General features: G+C 33.9%; 1 protein-coding gene across 1 annotated transcript; it reads left to right on the top strand.

The window, feature by feature from the left end:
* Window positions 1-13,816: 13,816 nt before the first annotated feature.
* On the top strand, window positions 13,817-14,496 carry LOC147808923 (uncharacterized). The gene is made up of 2 exons (XM_087162738.1): window positions 13,817-14,144; window positions 14,222-14,496. The coding sequence occupies exons 1-2, from the start codon at window positions 13,817-13,819 to the stop codon at window positions 14,494-14,496; spliced, it is 603 nt and encodes a 200-aa protein (XP_087018864.1).
* The last annotated feature ends 9,237 nt before the right edge of the window (window positions 14,497-23,733 follow it).

Raw genomic sequence — 23,733 nt, forward strand, 5'->3', positions numbered from 1 at the left:
TCATTTTTATTGACATTTTACTTTAAATTTTGACGATTATTTCAGGCAACGTTTTTTTTATTAACATTTTCATGTGCATTTGCGTTAACATTTTTACTAACATATTTATTTATAAACAGTTTTCGAAATTAACAGTTATAAAATAAGAAAGGTAAAAAATTGAAAGTAGTGGAGGAACAACAGTATCTAAAGTCTGGGTTTCTTGAGGATGTGTTAGGGCTGGAAACAGTTCTTGCACAGTGCTACGTTGCAAGAGATGCACACTATTTTCGAGCGTGCCTCTTTATTCATTTTTGCGCACCATGGACATCTTCTACGCGTTTTTTTCCTCAATTGGGAAACGGTTTCCAACAATGAAAAGTCTCGCTGTTGTTGATGATGATGATATAGTTTTGGAGAAAGAGGGCCTTTGCTTATTGACTTCCTTGCTCGCATTTCCAATTGTTTTTTCTTTTCATTTCTGTACTTTCGTTCGTACATTGGGCAATGTAAATTAATAAGCTTTTGGGAAAGATCTTGAAGAAATAATCTACTTCGGTGGCTTCGTTGCCAATCGAGAAATTTGTTTGACCCTTGATGTAAGTAACTAGTGGCATTCGTGGTGTAAAGTTAGTTGGATGGGACCATGGAAATGCTGGTGGATTCTGGTTCTGGAGCTCAACTTCATCACCAAACAAATCATTGTGATTGGGTGAAACGACTTCATTGTCGGTCTCCTCTTCAGTGTTTTCAGTTTCAGAAGACTCACTAATGTAAGCGAGTTGTCGCAACTTGTTATCAGGGTAAATTCTCTTTCGACTCATTTCGACCCTTCATCAGAGGGAGGAGCCTAGCCTTCGAATTATTTAGAAATAGTGGTGGCTGAAAACCTAATAAATTGAATTCATTAAAACTAAAATCACAATTTATGAACTACCACTCTAAAATATTTATTCGCTGTCCGGAGCAAGTTGTCGCTTGCTCGATTAGACCTGGAACGATTGACGTAGGAAATTCATGGACTCAGAACGATGAGACGGCCTTAAAATCGGTTCGGAGACCAAAGTGGGCGTTATTTTCTGTCCTAGATATTTTTCAGTAACTGGGACATATGTTGTCCCAACCGTAATATCAAAAATTTACCAGACTGAGACAGCACATGTCCCGACCGGTGCGAGAGGGTTAAACAAGAAAAGATAAAAATTTTCAAACAAGAAATGCATGATTGATAAATTTAATTTATCCTTTGAAATTTTTTTTTAAAAGATTGCAATTTCTCTAAATCATTCTTTTAACGGAGAGTATGCCAAAGGAAATAATGCCGATTCCCGCATGACGGGGAAATGTACTCGATCAATGTACGATTATCAACTCGTATGCTGTCACGGATACCACATAATGCCGATTCCCGCATGACGGGGAAATTTACTCGATCTATATACGATTATCAACTCGTCTGCTGTCACGGATACCACAATTTCAAAGCAAAACGTTTGGGAAATATTGGTCTATATTTTCGCAGGCCTGTCAGATATGCCGCGCTCAGGCATCACCGCCTACATCAGAAAGTCTCCACACGGTTTCTTATAAGTAATTTGCTCAGATCATTTAAAAAGTGAACCACTTGTTCGCATGAACCCAAATTCTATTTTGAAAGTACTCATATGTCTACTCATATGTGTTGGTTATCTTAGCATCAGCCCCGCTAGGGGCTCCAACTAATTCATCTGAGTGGAAATAAATAATAAATCGCCGAAGCGCAACTGAGAGGTGAAAGTTGGGGTTCAGTATCTTTTACTGAGAGAAAATTAAAATGAAGTAGTGAGATTGAACAAACAAGTTTGAGAGAGAGAGAAGAGGTTTTGTGGCAGACTGCCTCGCCTCCCTTCGAGGTATTACCCCGAGCTTCACAGGTGCACAGTAGCCACATAGCCCCAGGGAAAAGGGGAAATACATAATAAATGCGCAAAATTATTTACAAGTATTTACAGCTATTTACAAAATTTACGGGACAAAACTCCGTCGGATAGGAAAAAGGCGGTTGCCGGGCTATATTTTATGTTGTCTTTGATGAGCTCAAAATCAAAATTTTTGAAGTAATTGCACGTATGACAAGAGAGTGCATCTCTGAAGAAACTTGCACATAGTTCAGCTATGTGCTCATCTATTTTGTTGATTTTTAACTCTCGTCTTAGATCTTTCATTCTCATGGATCTGGGGGCTCCTGTGATATATCTGAGGAATTTATTTTGAGTGATCTCCAGTTTCTTTTTTTGACTAACAGTGGTTGTGCTCCATGCAGGGGCTGCGTAGCTGATGATCGGTCGAATACATTGGAGGTATAGGGTTCGTTTTGTTTTGAGAGATAGTTTTGAATTATAGTTTAATATTGGTTTCAGAGATCTATAGGCTCCTTGCGCTTTGCTAATAATATTTTCAATATGGGTATTCCAGTTTAAAGAACTAGTAAGAGTGACGCCTAGGTAGGTGGCCTTTCGAACTAGTGGTATTTCATCATTGAAAAGAGTAATATTTGGATAAATGACTTTCTTTTTACTTGATTTCCTAATAATTAGTAGTGAAGATTTAGTGGTGTTGATGGCTACCTTCCATTTTGTGCACCAGGCTTCGATATGAGGTATGATATTACTGAGATTAGTAACAGACTTCTTGGGATTTATTGATCTGCTCATAAGTGCTGTATCATCTGCGTAGAAGGCTGAGGTGATGTTTCTCATATTATTAAAATTTGGAAAGTCTGCTGAATAAATTAGGTAGAGCACAGGGCCGAGAATTGAACCTTGCGGAACTCCTGCTTTAATGTTTCTAGCGGAAGAAAATGCTGTATTGATCTTAATATGAAAAGTTCTGTTTGTCAGATAATTATTAATTAGTAGTATTAGATCTTTGGGGATATTGAAATTTATGAGCTTGTATACGAGGCCCTGATGCCAGACTCGGTCAAAAGCTTTGGCCACATCCAACATCAGGAGCGCTGTTGTTTCTTTTTTGAAGAATCCTTGGTTAATATTCTCAATGATTCTCACTAGTTGTTTAGTGGTGGATAAATGTTCTCGAAAACCGAATTGTTCATCCGGGATAAAACTGAGATGGGGCTTTAGTCTGTTGAGGATTATCTTCTCAAAAATTTTTGAAAATACGGTCAGCAAACTAATAGGTCTGTAGCTTTCAGGATTTAGAAGATTTTTCCCCTGCTTAGGGAAGAGCACAACCTGAGCATGTTTCCATTTTGGTGGGAAATATTTCAGTTTCAGGCAAGCATTGATGATGTTTAGCAGCTGCTCGATGATGTTGGGAGGGAGGTTTTTAATCATGAGGTTATTTATATTATCAGCACCGGGAGCTTTCTTATTCTGAAAATTGGTGATAATACTGGTGATCTCTTCCACAGTGGCTAGATCTGATGTTAAATGATAGTCATTTTTTAAGAAATTTTTGACGACCTTGCTGATAATGTCATCGGAATTTGCATCAATATGATCATTATTGAGCGAAAATTGTCTTTCCATTGTGTCTGCGAAAATCTCGCATTTATCACTATCGGAATAAGTCTTGCCATTTGGGCCATTTAGTGGCATGTTAGTGGTGTTATTCGCCTTTAGAGATCGTACCATGTTCCAAGCGGTTTTGTCCAGAGTGGTAAGACTCTCGACTTTTTCGTTCCAGGTTTCTTTTTTAAATTCGTCGATTTGTTTCTTTATGCTTTTGCTAAAGTTATTTAGCTGATTTTTAATGTTTGGATCCAGAGTTCTCTGATAAAGTTTCCTTAATTTATTCTTCATTTTAATTTGACATTTAATGTAGAATGGCAATTTATTTTGAAAGTACTTGAGAGAAATTTGTCATATATATTTGACAGTTGAATCTGTTGTGGTTGACAAGTAAATAAAACAAGCCAATTATATTCATAAATTAAACAAATTTTTAGAAATATATTTGCTACCACTTTCTAATTTTTAATAGATATATTAAATGGTTCTTTCACTACTTGATTAACCTTCATAGTGGTCTGATCGGACTACCTACAAAAAAAAACGTGTGGAGGCTTTCAGTTATAGGAGGCGTTAATTGAAAGCCTCCACACGGTTTTTTTAATTAGTAGTCCGATCAGACCACTTTGGAGGATATCCACTTTCAAACGCGTCATTTAAAACAAAATCTAGTTAAAATAAGAAAGCGGTAGCAAATATATGACTAAAAATTTGATTTATTTATGAATATTATTCGTTTGCCTTTTTCACTTGTCAACCACTACAGATTCAATTCTCAAATATATATGATAAATTTCTCTCAATTACTTTTATAAAAGGTCTTGGGTTCATGCGCACAACTGTTTCACTTTCGAAATAGTCTGCGCGGACTACTTACAAAAGACCGTGTGGAGGCTTTCTGATGAAGGAGGCGATGGCTCAGGGCTACTCACTGACACCAGCGATTAAACTGCAGTAGCGAACATGCAATATGGAAATCATCATAACGGGCTTGTGTGATTTTTTCCGACGAGTCCAGTGTCAGCATGCAATCTGATTCATGTTGAACTTATGAAGTAAACAAATTTTTCAACCTTTCTTCCAAGGCAACATTGGAAAACATAGTTGCGGTTTTGTAGGATTGGTAATTTGAGAAGGAATTATACAGGGATCCAGAACAGATCTGCAAGATCTATCATGACAAGCCAAATTTATCGAGAGATCCTTTTGGAACAAGTACTTACGTGCGTGTAAAATTTCAGTATGTGGAGGACAACACTCGTCCTAACCAAGTAATCGTTGTAAACGGATGCCTTCAAACTGAGGATATCATCCGCTTGGAAGGATTATCCTTTTCATCTGACTTGAATCTAATGGAACATGTGTGGGGCATGCTTGGCTGATGGGTGTCCGCCCATCAGTCACCTACTACATGTGTACCCGAACTTCGGAGAGCAATGCATGCTGAGTGGAGTAATCTTCCCCAAGATCAGCTCGATAATTTGATACTCACCATACCTAGGCGTTCTATGGACTATATTTCATCGTATGGAAGACAAACATTCTATTCACCATCATTCCAACCATGTAATATTAAGTATTTGTAAAGGAGATATTTTGCATTCCAGTCAGCAAAAATCATAGTTTTTATGATTTTTGATACATACATCATATTTTTTGTTATTTATCTTTTGTTTAATAAATGGGGCTTCTGAATAAGTCCCATTTGTTCTGTACCTGAAACTCGTTTTGCTGGAGATGGTAATATGCCTAATTTATAGATATGAGTGTAAATCTTAGAAGAGCAATAAAACGAAGAGAATATTTGTAAGATTGTAACAATTACATATCACTATCCTCTTCGGAGACTAACTCATTTAGAGAAAATATTTCTTTTCTATTGATAGTAAAAATAAGGCAGTAATATTTTAACCGTTTAAACACAAAATGACATTTTTGGATCAAGCCACTTTTTCAAAATATTTAAGCCTGTTAACTGAAATCTTTCATTCCTAGCGCTTACACTTGGAGAAGCTGAACATTTCTATTAACCAAGATGTAATAATAATAATGAAAAATTATATATCTTGATATTTATTTCGTTCTGGAATCAATAGTTGTGTTTTATTCAGAGTTCACACGTCTTGGAAAAATAAATGAGTGGTAGCTGGGATATTTCAAGACTGCTGAAAACTGCTTAAATTCATTGTTCATTTCTGAATTACGGAATTAATTCCTAGATGTTTTTTGCATCAATATATATTTCTTTTAAATTAAACATTTATAGATAGCTTAAACCATTTAATTATTTCTCACTTAAGACATTTTCCAGACAATGGGAACACTGTTTATTACAAAATTAGTCATTAATTGTATAAAATTTCTATTTTATTTTACATGAAAGCCAGCTATAACTTTTTTTAATAAAGGCACTTTACCCGGTACTACAAAATAAAGAGCCCGACATGTAAACGGTTAATGAATTAGAAATATTTTGTCCACCATTACATAATAAATAAATAAAAATGTATTTACAAAATATAAATTTATATTCAAGATCGGAAAAGGGAAGCAAAAATTCAAAACATATTAAAACTTCTCTTTTATTCTCTACTGCTTGAAAAAAATATTTCAAAAAAATATTTATGAAATTATTTATTTTCCTACAGGATTATATATAATGGATACCGGATTATGTATCAAGATATATAATCCTGTATTGGTCTTATAATTATTGAACTAAAATACAACGTATACGTACAGTGATATATCTATTATTTTCTGTTTCACACAATAGGATATATATATATATATATATATATATATATATATATATATATATATATATATATATATATATTTCTTCTGTGCGTGTGTTTGTCACTGAACTCCTCCTAAACGACTGGACAAATTTAAATGAAATTTTCTGTATACCTTCAGAAGGATTCGAGAACGGTTTAGATTCACAATTCGGTCCAATTTCAATTGTTTTTTTAATTAATTTTTTATTGAGTGGGAAAAATTTTACTTCTTAAAAGTTATACTTCTTATGCGACTTCCAACAAGAAAGCGTTAAACGTTTAACGCTACATTTTTATTGGCCGGGAAATCACGATCCAGTTTTCCCTCATTCATTTCCATATTGTTTTGGTTCTCACTAGCATAAAAATAATAAAAGTCATAAAACTTTTGTCTTTCTGTAAATATTTTTTTAGTTTGTTTTGATACACATATAATTTAACAGGGAGCAGGAAAAAGAGTCGTTGAATAGAATTTGTAATTTCGTGTTATTATTGTGTTTGAAGAGTTTTGAAGTGTGCATTTTAAAAATGTAAAAAACTACACATTTTGTAGATTCAGTGCGGAATTGAAGTGAGTATTTTGTATAATTTTAGATTGAATTTATACGTGCGTTGGTTAACAACCACTCTAACCTATAAATTCATTTGTGAAGCTAATTGATTTCATATAAAACTTTTTCAATTGTTTTTATTTAACATTTCTTATTTGAAATATTAAATAAAAAAAAAGCAAAAAAATAAAATTACGCATTTTTTTATCTAAAATTCGGTACAATAAATCTTTTTAGTCCTGTTACTTAATTAAAATATCATTTTCAATAAATTACTCATATTTTTTATGTACTATTTTACAGTATTTTGTTTTACAAAGAAATGCCACGTCTTCGTGGAAGAGCAAGAAATATTGGTCGACGTACTCGAAACGCACAATTGGTCCATGATCATCGATTGAATAGAACAGTTGAAGAGCACTTGACGGATAATGTGAATTCAAGAAATCAAGTTGCATCTTCACGTGAAAACGAAAATTCAGAGCAACACAATCAACGTCTTCGTGCAAATGCATTAAGACAACAAGAGACACGCCAACAAGCGACCAACGAAAACAGAGAGCGTAACCAATGGCGTATGCAAGATAATCGAGCTCACTTAATCGTCTTGCGTTTGAATATGACCGTCACATGCATTACTCTTAATCGGTAGTATGGACAACAAGTGTCAATATTGTCATGCTTTAAAGTACAAAGGTGAATCAGCTGGTTTATGTTGCGCATCTGGAAAAATTTCACTTCCACCGTTAAATCCATCACCGGAACCTTTGAAAACATTATTAGCTGGAACCGCATCTCAATCGAAATTCATAAATTCAATTCTTGCTTTCAAATAACATCATTTGGAGCAACAAAAATTGTTCATAATGAGGATGGTCGTAATTTTGAATCTACATTTAAGATTCAAGGTCAAGTGTACCACCTAATTGGTTCATTGCTTCCAATGCCTAATATGGATAATGGAAAATGTACGAAACGTTTTCCTAAACCATGTCAAACTGACACTATCACCAATATCGATGGTTATCCTATCTCACCGTCGTAGAGATGTAGACAATGGCGGTCAATCATATGAATTGTGTCTATCAAACGGTGTAAGAGTTGACATCGATAATTGCTGGGTGGTTCCATACTCACCATTGCTGTGCAAAGCCTATAAAGCACACATAAACGTTGAGTTATGCAGTTCGGTGAAATCTATCAAGTACATTTGTAAGTCCCCCTCAAATCCTGCTAGCTGCCTCACCGTGGCGAGGGGGTGCCACTGGGCGGAATGGGCGAAGTACGTCGGGAGTTTAGCTCCTGGTAGGGCCACCCTAGGCGTGAAGGCCATTCCATTATGCCCAGCTAATGCTAGCAGGTGAAACTATGGAGCTAAATCAGTCTTCTACCTTTGGTGCTCCAGGTCACTTTCGGCCAACAGAAGCTGTAACACTTTACCCTGTACCATGAGTCTAGTTCAATCCAGTTCTCATACTGCATCGCCTGTCGCGCAGGTTAATCAGAGGCGCGTTCCTGGTTTAAGCAGAGGGCCAGGTTCGACAAGTACACTACAGTCTCTATCTTCTAAGGGAAAATCTCTTAAGATTATTCAATGTAATATTAATGGCCTAACTACTGTTGCCATGAGAGTGAAGCTGAACCAGATTCTGGACTTGGCTGAATCCCATGACGCGCAGATTATTGCCTTGCAGGAGACAAGGCTTAGAGAGTCTTCTCAACTGAATATCAGGGGATTTCACACCTATAGATGTGACAGGCCCAATAGAGGCGGAGGTGGTCTAGCACTGTTAATTAGAAATGTGAACTACAGGCATATAGATATCTCTTCAATGAATTCTGATCTTGAGATGCAGGGTATTCTGATTAATTGGCACAACAGAAAGTTAAAAATTTTTAATCTCTACCAGCCACCAAGCACAAATTGTCTGCCTGATATTTTCCTTGATCAAGATCCTGTCAACTTCCCAAGTATCTTTTTGGGAGACATTAACGCTAAACACACTCAATGGGGGTGCTCAGCTAATAATAGCAGAGGAAATGATCTCCTAGAAGCCGTGGATGACAGATCCCTTATGTTTCTTAATGATGGATCTTGTACACATTACTCATTCAGCTATAACTCTGCTGAAGCTCTCGATATCTCTATTGTTAGTGCTGAGTTGTATGCATCGTGCCAATGGACTGTTTTAAATAGTGTGGGCAGTGATCATCTGCCAATCTTGATTGAATTTAACGACAAACTTTCGACTCCAACTGTTAGAGAGAACTTTTGGAATTTTCGTAAAGCTGACTGGAATACTTTTACTGAGTTAACCAAACGGAAATTTTGTGATGAGAGCCTTAGTGACGACCTCGAATATAACTGGAATTCATTCAAAAACTCTATTATCCATGCTGCTAAACAAAGTATACCAAGGGGAAACTTCAAACGACCCAGGACCTTACACTCTTTTAATATTCCTACGATTACTGCCTTATTTGAAAAAAGGGACTCGTTGATTCGGGAGCTTAAAAACTCTAACAAACCTGAACTAAGAATTGGCCTCAAGAAAACTAATGCTGAGATTAAACGAGCCTATGCTCACAATAAGAGGAAAACTTGAATTGATATGTGCAGTAAAATTGATGCTAGAACTCCCAGCACAAAACTGTGGAAACTTGCCAAGGCTCTGGGTAAACAGCATCCTCAAATAGAAAAATGCAATACAATTGTGAGCCAGGTCGATTATGTTCCCCTCAATGATAAGGCTGCTGCAGACTGTTTGGGTGATTACTACACGCAAGTGAGTAAATTGGCATTCAATGAAAATGATAAACCAATTGAAACAAATGCGAGAAATAAGGTTCATAAATGTCGCAGTTCAAACCTTGGAGCCTCGATCTTTATTACTGCTTTTACTATGCATGAACTTGACTCTGTTTTGAGTGATGTCAATCCAAAGAAATAACCCTGGTCCCGATAATATACATGCTCATATGATTCTGCATCTTGGACCCAATAGCAAACTCAAATTATTGGATATAATTAATCAGTCATGGAAAAGAGGTCGTATACCACTTGACTGGAAAAAGGCGATTGTCATCCCAATAAGGAAGATGGACAAAGATGCTGGATCTCCTGAGAGTTATCGTCCCATTTCCTTGACTAGCATCCCGTGTAAAATAATGGAGAAAATGGTATTAAATAGGCTTATTTTTTATCTCGAAACAAACGACTTGCTCCCAAAAGAGCAGTACGGTTTTAGAAAAGGCCATAGTACGATTGACCAAATCTTATATTTTTGCCAGAGTGTAAGAGACGCTCAGAACATGCGGCCCACTAATCATACTGTGGCTGCATTCTTGGATTTAACAAAGGCTTTTGACCGAGTGTGGCGAAATAAGCTAATAATCAAGCTTTTTGATGACTTTAGAATTAGAGGTAACGCTCTCCCTTGGATTTCTGATTATTTAAGGGCCAGAACCATCAGAATTAAATTCAATCAGACCCTCTCAAGAAATTTTAGACTCAGCCAGGGAGTCCCCCAGGGTTCCGTCTTGGGGCCTCTGCTCTTTTGCCTATTTTTTGCTGGCATCGAAAAGGTGATATCTAAGAGATGTAATGTTGGTATTTTCACCGATGATGTCGTCCTCTGGCACTCTGGCGCTGACATTAAGACTATTGAAGACAATATCAACCTCACTCTAAAAGATGTGAGTGACTTTGCTCATAAACACAAACTGGTTTTTAACTCATCTAAATCTGTTGTTAGTTTTTATACTACCAATAGGCACATATACAATTATAAACCTACTATTTGTTTTAACGGTCAAAATTTGCCTTACGAAAAGAATGCAAAATATTTGGGTTTTATTATGGACCAAGAGATTCTTGGCAATAAGCACATCGAACTGCTGGAATCGAGGTGTAGAAAGAGGTTAAGTATCCTAAAATATATTTCTGGGCAAGACTGGGGAGCAGATGCTACAACTTTGAAATTAACATACACTGCACTTATTAGACCCATACTGGAATATGGGGCACCTATTTATTCCTGTGCTTCAGAGACAAACCTGAATAGATTGGAAAGAGTCCAAATTAGTGCTGCAAAAATTATTACAGGTTTGAGGCGTAGCTGTCCAGATAAAATTGTTCTGTTTGAATCTGACCTCCAACCGTTATACATGAGAAGGAACTCCAGTCTCAAGAAATACTACAATAAGCTCATCAGTTTTGGTGACCAGAACAGAACCTCTTACTATCTCAAAAATTGGAAAAATAACCATAGACTGAAGAGAAACAGTCCCTTCTCTTTGGCTGTTTCAATTCATCTTGTAGACTTGCAATATCCCTGCCGAATTGAGCCTCACTCCTTGAGATCATGTTTTAGCCCTGTTACTGATTTTTCAGGTATCCATTTCCATACGGAGCTGTTGTACCCGGCCTATAAAAGTAAAGACAACCCAGAATTTATGAAACAAATGGCTCTTGAAACTATTAGCCAAATATCATCAGATGCTTTACAACTATACACAGATGGCAGCAAGAGCGACGAAGGTCATTCAGGTAGTGGGGTTTTTATTAAAACACCCACGTACACATTGAGTCTCAAAATTAGAAATTCTGAATTTTGCTCAGTTTTCAAATCTGAGCTTATTGCGATTGAAAATGGCCTAAGACATGTTGAGAATATTGCTGAGCCTGACTTTAAGCATATATGGATACTGACGGATAGCAAATCTTCAATCCAACACCTTAGCAACTGGAGGAATGTTGGAGACAGGGCTGCGGCTTCAATTTTGGGGATGCTCTTCAGGCTCTCTGCGGACTTTGGAGTACACTTCCAATGGATTCCATCACACGTTGGAATCAAAGGTAACGAGATGGCGGACTCACTGGCTAAGGATGCTTCTTTGGAACCTCTACAGCCAGATCTACCTTCCACTTTCAACGAGGTCTTTTCAGAGTGCAAAAAAATGTTTATGGACCTCTGGAGGGTTCCTCTTCCGCATAGTTGGTATTTCAGAAAACGACCTGGAAGTGCCTTGCTTTTTGAGGGACCTAGAAGCCAGCAGACTTGTTTATCTCGCTTTGCAAGTGGTCACTTGAGGTGTCTCTCGTATGTTCAGGGGCAAAAGACTTTTGGACTTTGCACTAAATGTAGGACTGCTCAGGCTTCGCCCGAGCATATTCTAAACTGTATCGATTTTAAGATCGACGAGGTTTTTTTCAAAACCTCATCTGTTTTTAGCCTTCCTGGACATTTTTGGACTTATGGAATTGGTCTAATTGGGATGGACTTCTTGGGGATTAGAAACAACAACACATTTGTAAGTACGTTCATAAGGGCAGTGATAAAGCTATATTTGCTGTTCAAAATGTAAATTAGAATGACGAAATAACACATTATCAAATGGGACGATACATAAGTAGTAATGAAGCTATTTGGCGAATTTTTACATTTCCTATACACGAAAGGGATCCTGCTGTTGTACATTTGGCTGTGCATCTTGAAAATGGACAGCGTGTTTATTTCACAGAACAGAATGCACTACAACAAGCTTTGACAGCTCCAAAAACAACTCTTACTTAATTTTTAACCTTTGTAATCGACAAGATATTGTTGGTGATTTTGCAAAGACATTAATGTATACTGATGTTCCTAAATTTTTTACATGGAATAAACAATCAAAAAGTTGGGAATCACGGAAACGAGGCACTCCAGTCCCAGGATTTGCCGACATAGTTATGACAAATACTTTAGGACGATTATATACAGTTCATCCTAAGCAACGTGAATGCTTTTTTCCGCGTTTGTTATCGGTTAACGTTCCTGGACCGACATCCTTCCAATACTTTCGGAAAGTCAACGGTAATTTATACGGCACTTTCTTTGATGCGTGCCGTGAGTTACATTTATGGGAGGATGATAACCATTGGGACCTCACACTTGCAGATGCAGCACTGAGCTCATCTCCACAGCAAATTCGTCAATTATTTTCAATAATATTGACAACGTGTTTTCCGTCTGAAGCATCTGCTCTGTGGAATAAATATAAAGACTCAATGAGTGAGGATATTTTGCATCGGATTAGAATTATTAATCAAAATCTCAGCATTGTATTCTCCTCAGAAATATATAACGAGGCATTAATAATGATTGAGGATATTTGTATTCCTATTTCGAACATGCCACTCATAAATTGTGGCATGCCAGCGCTAATCCGCCAAGCAGCATATATCATCAACAGCGATGTTCAACGTGAAAACCAGTTCGATATGACTTCTCTGGCTACTTTTGTTGCTAACAATGAACGATTGCTTACTGCTGAGCAACGAAATATATATGATCAAATTAACATGTCAATTGCATCACAAAAAGGTGGATGTTTTTTCTGGACTCACCAGGTGGCACTGGTTAAACATTCCTCATCTCACTAATACTTGCGCTCATTCGATCTCAAAATCATATTGCATTGGCAATTGCTTCATCAGGCATTGCAGCAACCTTACTTGATGGTGGACGGACAGCGCATTCAGCACTTAAATTACCTTTGAATATTCATACCAATCCTGAAGCAATGTGTAACATAATGGAGCATTCAGGCATGGCTGAAGTTTTGAGAAAATGTAAAATTATTATCTGGGATGAATTATTATCGGGGAATGGCCCACAAGCATTCGCTTGAAGCTCTCGACAGGTTCCTAAAAGATATCAAAGATAATACTCGGCTTTTTGGTGGTGCTCTACTGCTGCTGTCAGGTGATTTCAGACAAACATTACCCGTCATTCCACGTGCGACATATGCGGACGAAATAAACGCATGTTTGAAAGAATTTTATCTGTGGCGAAGTGTCAGTACATTATGCCTTACTCTTAATATGCGTGTTCAACTTCAAAATGATCAATCAGCGTCATGATTCTCTGAACAACTGTTAGACATTGGCAATGGTAAAATTCAATTGTATGAAGATACACAATATATTCGACTCCTACAGAATTTTTGCAACATGGTGCCAACCAAAGAGGAGTTAATAAAAAGTATCTTTCCAGATTTGCCACATAATTATTCTAATCATGCATGGCTACGTGAGCGAGCTATTTTAGCTGCAAAAAATTTAGATGTTGACGCAATCAATTTTAAAGTACAACAATCATTGCCTGGTAGTGAAATTACATTCAAATCGATTGACTCTGTTGTAGATCCTGATGAAGTTGTCAACTATCCTGCCGAGTTTTTAAATTTCCTGAATTTACCTGGAATGCCACCCCATAATTTGCGATTTAAGATTGGTTCACCTATAATTTTGCTTAGAAATTTGAATGCTCCGAAATTGTGTAATGGCACGCGACTGGTCATAAAAAAATCATGGGTAACATTTTGGAAGCCACTATTTTAAGTGGAAAATTTCAAGGTGAAGTTGTACTTCTACCGCGGATCCCAATGATTCCTTCAGAGCCTATACCATTCAAACGTTTGCAATTTCCAATTCGCTTAGCATTTGCTATGACTATTAATAAGTCACAAGGTCAAACAATGACAATTTGTGGCTTAGATTTAGAAAACCCGTGCTTTTCTCACTGTCAATTATATGTTGCGTGTTCCAGAGTTGGAAAACCTCCGAATATGTTTGTGTATGCTCTTGAAGGGTTAACCAAAAATATTGTACATTTAATGGCATTACGATAACTTAAATTTTTTTAACTGAAAAAATATATCTGTTATAAAATAGTTTAAGTTTTCACTTTTTTACCTTTAATTAAAATAAGTTTAAGTTTTGATTTAAAACAACCTCTACATTTGACTTCGCTGATAGTATACACATACTCACACGCTATCGATTGGTCGAATTGTGATAAGATATATGTAATGACGTTAGATAATATGATAACTTTTTAATAAAAATTTGCATCAAAACGATCCAGATTGTTACAGCTTATTCAAAAAAATTTGAAATTTTCCAATTAAAGACGTGTGTACAGAACATCGTCTGTCGGGTCCGCTAGTATATATATATATATATATATATATATATATATATATATATATATATATATATATATATATATATATATATATATATATATATATATATATATATATATATATATATATATATATATATATATATATATATATATATATATATATATATATATATATATATATATATATATATATACAGTAGTGGTCAAAAGTGTGGACATTTTTTGAAAGTTTCATGTTTTTCAACTTTGTGTGCTTGTAGAATACTTGAAATGCTCGTTAAATACAAACGTATCGAAATGCTTGTTAAATACAAACGTTTCGATATCAAATAGAAGGTAGTTTAATGTAGAATTTAATAATAAATACAGTATTACAATTTCTGTATTACAAAAAAAGTTATGCAACTAATAGTAAGATCTATCTTAGATTTGCATTTTTTTAAAGTGATACTTACACAATCAATACTTAGTAGGATAACCATTATTTTTTAAGACAGCTTCACAGCGTCTTTTCATCCAGTGAACGAGTGTTTGGAGTTCATCTTTCGTAATCACATGGTGCCAAGAATCAATTATAGCTTCAATAAGTTGTCTTTTATTGGATGGACGTTTTTTTCGTACAAGAATTTTCAAACGTCGCCACAAATTTTCATTTGGATAGAGATCAGGGCTGTTTCCTGGCCATGGTAATATATCTATGCCTTTATTTTGAAACCATGCTTTGCATACTTTTGCTGTGTGGCATGAAGCTTGATCCTGCTGAAAAATAAATGGTGCGTTGTTGGGGAAGAGATCCCTGATGGAAGGTATTAATTTTGGTTTCAGGACAGTTTCGATGTATTTTTTGGCATTCAGGATGCCAAATCAGGCCGAAAAGAATGCACAAGGGCTACTGCCGATAGAAAAATTAAACGGCTATGTCTTCAAGGTAGAAAAATTTCATCAGATGCCATTAGATGTGAAATGAATGCAGCGGGGATTGCAGTAAGTTTAAGAACAATAAGAAGAATGCTATCAGGATTTGGACTGCAGGCTAGAATTCTAAGGAAAAAACCATATTTAAATCAACGCGAAAAACGAATTAAGTGGGCAAACGTACGCATAAAATGGTCAGAAAATCAATGGAAGCAAGTAATCTGGTGTGATGGGAGTAAAATATCGCTCTTTGGTAGTGATGGTAGAAAATACATGAGACGTAGAGTAGGTAAAGCACTTCATCCTGATTGCATTGAAGCAACTACAAAAAAACCAACTAATGTCATGATTTGGGCATGTATGTCTGCAGATGGTGTGGGCCGAATTCAAGTGATTGAAGGCATCCTGAATGTCAAAAAATACACCGAAACTGTCCTGAAACCAAAATTGATACCTTCCATCAGGGATCTCTTCCCCAACAACGCACCATTCATTTTTCAGCAGGATTCAGCTCCATGCCACACAGCAAAAGTATGCAAAGCACTGTTTCAAAAGAAAGGCATAGATATATTACCACGGCCAGGAAACGACTCGGATCTCAATCCAATTGAAAATTCCTGTACGAAAAAAACGTCCATCCAATAAAAGACAACTAAGTGAAGCTATAATTGATTCTTGGCACCATGTGATTACAAAAGATGAACTCCAAACACTCGTTCACTCGATGAAAAGACGCTGTGAAGCTGTCTTAAAAAATAAGGGTTATCCTACTAAGTATTGATCGTGTAAGTATCACTTTAAAAAAATTTAAATCTAAGATAGATCTTACTATTAGTTGCATAACTTTTTTTGTAATACAGATATTGTAATACTGTATTTATTATTGAATTCCACATTAAATTACCTTCAATTTTATATATAAACGTTTGTATTTAAGGGAAAATTAATATATTCTACAAGCACACAAAGTTGAAAAACATGAACCTTTCAAAAAATGTCCACACTTTTGGCCACCACTGTACAAGTACTGTTTCAGGAAAATAGTGTGAACAACTTAGACGATGTTTCATCATTAAAATTATAGCAGTAATAAAATTGTTAATCCGATCAGCTTGAAACTCAGATCAACATTACACCGTTGATGCATTAGTTTTACACAAATTGAAAACTCATAATTTTAGCAAATATTTATGAACAGCTAAGTACACAAAGACGAAATTCGACTGATTTATTGCAAAACATATCTCGCGATATCAGTCCTTTTTAATCAACTTTTTATTGCAAAGCAAATTTTGAGATATCTTTTTAAGATCACGCTTCTTGCAGCATGCTGTTTATTGTCGAACCAACAAATCCTTAATAGTAGTAATAATAACTATACATCTATTTATTTATTGTCTTTCCTTTGTGAATTTCTTTGCGATGTCGTTTGTTATTACATAAATGCGCAAATGTATTATATTGGTTTTCAGAAGCATGAGCTACTCTTCCGCGACGATTCTACGTCATAAAGTGTTATCTACATTCATTACTCTTATCCTATCCTTATTTTGATGAATTGAAAACATTGCTGGTGCATGCTCAGAAAACGAAAATATACCGCTAAAACATGGCAAGCGTTAATATTGTTTGCCAAAATATCTGAAGCCTGAATCTAGCGTGTTTGAATCTCACTGTCACCCTGGATGCATAAAAATGATGCCTTTCTGTAACTTGAACTATTAATCTTTGAACTTGACAAGGACTTATAAGCCTTACTTTGTAATGAGGTTACGACCTATATAAGTATGTGTAGCAAATAATGTACTGTAATTTCAATTTTTTGTTTACTAATTATCTTTCACAAACATTCAATAGACAACCACATACAGTGCCCCGAGGATCATCATAAATTTCGATCACGTAATGATACAAGAAATATCCTTATTTTCTCTGAGTACTGTCAACTCCTCCTGTAACTGAAAGCCTCCACACGGTTTTTTTATAGATAGTCCGATCGGACCACAGTGAAAGATATCCATTTCCCGAACGAGTAATTTAATACAGAATCTAGTTAAAATAATAAAGTGGTAACAAATATATGACTAAAAATTTGTTTAATTTATGAATATTATTGGTTTTCCTCATTCACTTGTCAACCACTACAGATTCAATTCTCAAATATATATAATAAATTTCTCTCAATTACTTTTATTAAAGGTTTTGGGTTCATGCGCACAACTGGCTCACTTTTTAAACAGTCTGCGCGGACTACTTATAGAAGACCGTGTGGAGGCTTTTTTATGTAGGAGGTGATGGTACTGTCCGTTCACCGAAAAAAAGACAAATAAAGGCCAAATATAGTAAGAGACTATATTAAATGCGAGAATGTAGAAACGGGTTTTAAAATAATAAAGGTTTAAGTTATAAAGGTTTTATGTACTAAAAGTGGGTTAGCCGTGAACTTATATTTTTGGGAGAGGGAAGGAGGAATTTCCATTTTGCCGAATGAAATTTCGGATTTGACAGAATCATTAATAAGTATGTAATTAATTAGTTTCAATAAAAAACTATTTGTTGCTAATATTTTCACTATATTTTAATTCCTTCCACTATATTACTGATTTAACGACTTTATACTTGATTATTCTAGCCAATGAGATGCGTTTAATCAATGGTTTAGGCATTGATCTGTTGTGAAGAACTGGGGTTCGATCCCCAGTGACGGATAGAAGCTCAATCAACTTCTGATCGATTGGTTTGTCTGCAATGATGCCCATGTTGCTACAGTCTGAAATTCGCCACATTAAGGAGCGTTAACATCTAAGAGCCCTTGGCTGTTGCAAGAATGCTTTACTTTTGTTCTGATCAATAAATAAAATAATCCATGAGAAATTTGATAAACAAATATAAAAAAAAAGAAGGAAAGTAATTCGTAGCTAGATGAAGACGTAATTTTTCACAATCCCACGAATCGAATAATAAATAATTTAGTATTCGACATAGCTCTTCGATTACAGGACAGAAATAAAATTGATATTCTGAGAATCACACATTAAAATAAAAAATATCGTTTCAGTTGTTAGAAGTTTAAAAAAAAATTAAACGAATAAAAAATAATTATAAGTAATAATGAATTATTTTGTTGAATTCAAGAAGTGAACTATCATAAAGTGGATACGGATATAATAAATAGGATTTAATGCCGAATTTCAATAAATTAAATAAAATCAGCATCTTAACACATAAAATAACAATTATTATTTAAAAACTTTTATTAATAATTCATAGTTTGAATTAATTTGCACTTTTTGCTAGTAGCTTGAAGAGTTTTTGTAAGAGCCTCCCTCCAATTTGATGGAGATTGTAATTTACACTGCCGCAAAGTTCTAAATGTTTTCTTTTGTAATTACTAGATGGCTTAGCTTCCTGTTTTTCAAAAAGAGTTTCTATTATCTGTTTGCTTCACTCTTATCTCTGAAGTTTTATTTAATACCGCAATTTCTATGCCTTGATATTTTTTGTTGTTGTTTATTTCAATTAAATTAAAGGCTACTTATTGCTCTGCATTCCTCAGAACTTGACAATTTAATTACTCCAAATAAATTGGAAAATTTAAATAATGTAAGACACGTTGCTAAAAATAATTTCATTTGTTTTTTTTTTTTAATTAAAAGAAGAGAAAATGGATATTTGTAACTATGTTGAATGTCCAAGCAAAATTTGCCAAATACTGAAAATGTTTGTGAGGTCACATTGACCGCCTATCCCGGTGCCCCTGACAAAAAGTACAATAGATTTTTTCACCTGATATTACCGTACTCAAAAGCCAGATATTGTTTATTATGCATTTTTTAAGTTAAATTCAATGAGACCAAGCACTTAATAGTTCAGAAGTTGTAAGGATTTTATATGAAAAATGCAATATTTTTGACGCGTTTACGCATTTGGTATAGCTGTTTAATTGCAAAATTGTAAGTATGGTATCTAATCCAATGTAATTTGTTTGAGGAATTGATTAAGACAAAACTCGAGTCAACAGGAAAAGTTGTAATTAGTTATTCAGGTTTTATTCATATGAAGTACAATTTTAAAAAAAAAACATTTTATGCATAAGAATATTTGCAAATTTTTAACTATCAGACAAATTGACTCCTCTTTTGTTTCATTAAATTACTCAAAAAATATCTAAACGTTATTCCACATGACTAAATATCAAAATCAGATTTTAAAAAAAATAGTCCAAGTACAAAATGGAACTATTTTTTAGCAAAATTCTTTTATCTTCTAAATTTTTTATCGTCTAGCACTTAATCTCATTTATTTAGGGTTAAAAATTACATCGAAAACTTTTACATTGTTTGTCTTTATTATTACACGATCAGGTGTAAAAATAAATTCTGGTAAAAATGGTATTAAAAATATTTGCAGTTTCTGAATTATTAGCTCTATTGACTCGTGTTTAGTGTTCTATAAATCAGAGAAAAACATTAAAAAAATCCATGATTTGTTCAGATATTTGAGACAGGTGCGTAAATAGGTACGTGTACAAATCTGTACATTTTATACATAAATCCTTCTAAACTATTCATCCTGTCTTCATTTCTATCGATTCAGCTTCAAAATATTAGCAAACTGTACATCAGAAACAAAATCTCATTTGTATAAATATCAGTATTTAAGTTTCCTCACTTTTTTACAAAAACCTCTCTTGCATAAATCATTAGTCACAGTATTATGTACACTCCTCTATAATAATGGAAGAGACACTTTTATTTTTTTTAAAAATTGTTATTTGAATTTTTTTTTCAAAATTCTCAAGAAACACTTAGAGGATATATTTGTAACTTTAGAGGTAATTAGTTCATGCAATATTTCATACTTAATAATAAAGTTTAAAGCTTTCGGACGCTTCAGGGACTGACAATAAATTACAAAGGAAAATAAGTAATTTTATATACCCTGGACTAGAAAATCAAGCAATAAACTTGTAACTTATATCGATTACGTTGGTTGTAGCTTGCAATAACTGTATTAAATTTTAAAAGAATATCTTAAATATTATAGAAATAAGGGTATTTTAAAAAAAAAAACTTTTTTTTATGCTTCTTTGCTGCAGCATTAAAAATATTTCATGAAATTAAAAAAAATTTTGGAGCAACAAAAAATTATTAGAAATTATTGTTTTAAAATTGAAAAAAAAATCGTTCAGAACTGCGCAAGATATGACTATTTAAAGTTGCTCTTTATAACGAGCAAGTGCAGAAAAATTAGAAAAATTTTTCTTCGTAATTTTGTAGTGAATTGTATTTCGCAACTAATGAAAAAAATTTATTCGGAATATCTTAAAAATTTAAAGTGTTTCTTGCAATTTTCTAAGTAGTTTTAATTCTTCTTTTAAAACTGTTCAGAATTGAAAGAAGCTTTTCACAAATTTCATTTTGTACCACAAGACAAAATTGAATAACAAGTAATATCTTGTAGTAATCGTCCTGGCACAAATTGTTATGGTAGAACAAAAGATAGCAGGTGAAGGAAAACATTCACTTATGGGGAAGGATACCCCACAATGCGGTGTCTTTTAATAAATCTTGTATAATAGTTCAAAATTAAATTTGTGAAGACCCCTTACCATTTTTAGCTTTCTTTTAAAACGCATAAAAACTTCTTAGAGAATTGCTTGAAACTCTTTAAAGTTTTCAGATATTGAAGTCAGACTTTTTTATTAATTGCCAAATACGATTTTCTAAAAAATTATACATATATTTTTTAAATTATTTCTGCGCATGCGCAATATAATTAAACTACTTTAAATAATCATATATTTCACAATTTTTAACGATATTTTTTTCAAGCTTTAAAACTATAATTTTTTACATATTTTTGATAGCTCGAAGTTTTATTGAATATTTTTAAATTAGAAAACGTAATTAAAAGAACGCAAGACAAAAAAAGTTAGTTTTTTATTTAAAAAAAAGTCCATATTTCAATAAATATTTAAGCTAGCTTTATGGAATATTATGCAGTTATTGAAAAGGAGAACCTAAGTAATCGGTAAAGTTACAAGCCTATTGTTTGATTTTTTTGCGTGGGGGACCGAAAATGCTTCGTAATCCATCGCAATTTTTTCCTGTTGTAATTTATTGTTGACTCCTGAAACCTCTGAAAGTTTAAACCTTTAGTGCTAAGTTCGAAAAATCGCATGAAATAATTACCTCTAAAGTTACAAAATTACCTTCGACGTATTTCTTAAGAAATTAAAAAAAAAATCAAATCTTTGTCTCTTCCATTATTGTATGTAGGGTACTGTATAATTTTCCAGTGACTCCAACTGAGATCCCCATTAACAAACTCCTGTAAGTTTCGGCTTGTCATTTGGAATTTCTATTCTTGATATCCTAATCTAATTTTACTGTAAGACCAATTATCGTCTTGAAGTATCGATCAAGTTAAAATGTCTTATATACTAGTGATTTGGTATTTAATATTTATAGTGGTAGTTTGTTACACTGCATTACTCCTTTTAAAGAATTTTATCTGTGATAGAATTCGATGAACGAATACCAGTAGTTGATTAATGCTGTTTGTTTATTTATAAACTTTTTGCTCATTATATTATTTCTTCATTTTTTTTATCTATGAAATTTCGCTCATATTTTTTCTTCATTTTTGTTTATAGCATTTCGCTTCTTTTTTTGTTTATAGCATTTTTGCTCATTATTTTTTTTTTCAATAATGTTTTTATTAACGGGAGTCTTTATATACTTCACCGGATTTTTTCCTCATTGAGCAGTATATATTTAAGAAAATCAACTGTTTAATGTGGATCATCCATCGACATTGGCATGTTCTTATCTCGTCCGGGTCACCAATGTCAGGAATTAATTATCGACTACGTCAACATTCTTCTATCAAAAGGTACCTCAAGATGGAATCAAGTTAACCTGTATTATATACTAGTGATTTGGTGTTTGATATTTATAGTGTTAGTTACATCTCAACCTAAGCCTGAAATATTTCTATAACAGTCAGAGAGAGAGAGAAGACATAGATTATATAACAAGTATAAATTTTTTATACAGAAGAAAGTGGATACGGTTATTCTTTTTGCTTGGTATTCAAAGCTGGTTGTAATCAATAAATAAGTTTGTAATACGGATTACGTCATATTACTGTAAACGTGCGCAGCAATCCGTCTGATGTAATTTGATCTGTAAGTTCTCGTTCGAAAATAGTTCTGCAAATATTGATTTATTGCTTTTAGTTTTTAGCTTTGCCAAAATAATTTTTTGAGTCAAATCTATCTATTTCAAGATTTAAATAGCTGTTTTTTCTTCATAGGAACCATCTGGTATCATCTATTTTTTATTTGATGCGATAGTTTGATGCGATAAAGTTTTTGAACTTATAACAGTTTTTTTTCCTTAAAGAAAACACAGACACATTGTTTTCCCCGATTTCTAAGCTCAGACAAAAGAAATAAAAAAAATTTAAAATGATTAATATAATTTTGAAAATAAAATTTTAATTTTATCGCAGTTAATTAAATTTGCACGTAATCAAGAACACATAGTTTAAATAATATGATTTTTTTAGTTCTAAAATTCTTTCTTACACTGTCTGACTATCTCATGTAGGGTAAACCAACCAGTGAAGGAACACTACCCAGTGAAGGAACATGTCATATATATTGATTAAAAATAAGAATTTGAAAGTTTTTCTTTAGATTGATTGGTAACAATAGCTTACTGCCAAACAATAGGAAGTCATATAGCAATGTTTTGGATTACCTGGTCAAATAGACTTCTCAGGAAAAATTTTTGAATTTGTTATTATCTCTGCAACACCTTGTTTCGTTGAAAAAATTATAAGGTGAGTGTTTGTATTTATATATTTGAAGTGGAATTAATTGCATGTAATAGTCTTATTTTTCTCACTGTGAAAAAGATAATTCAAAATATAGTTATTGAAGTTACGTTTTATCTTTTTTAAAGCACCATAGCATAATCAAGTACTGAGATAAGGGGGTGTTTATTCACTGGAT

This window comes from Parasteatoda tepidariorum, chromosome 5, assembly GCF_982258835.1.
Source record: "Parasteatoda tepidariorum strain Cologne lab strain chromosome 5, Ptep-v5.0, whole genome shotgun sequence".
Lineage (NCBI taxonomy): Eukaryota > Metazoa > Arthropoda > Arachnida > Araneae > Theridiidae > Parasteatoda > Parasteatoda tepidariorum.

Excerpts from the sequence above, each read along its gene's own strand:
- LOC147808923 (XM_087162738.1), top strand. The coding sequence starts at position 13,817 with ATGGTGCCAACCAAAGAGGAGTTAATAAAAAGTATCTTTCCAGATTTG. Across the intron at positions 14,145-14,221 it reads TTTGAATGCTCCGAAATTGT|GTGAAGTTGTACTTCTACCG; the intron begins GTAATGGCACGC and ends GAAAATTTCAAG.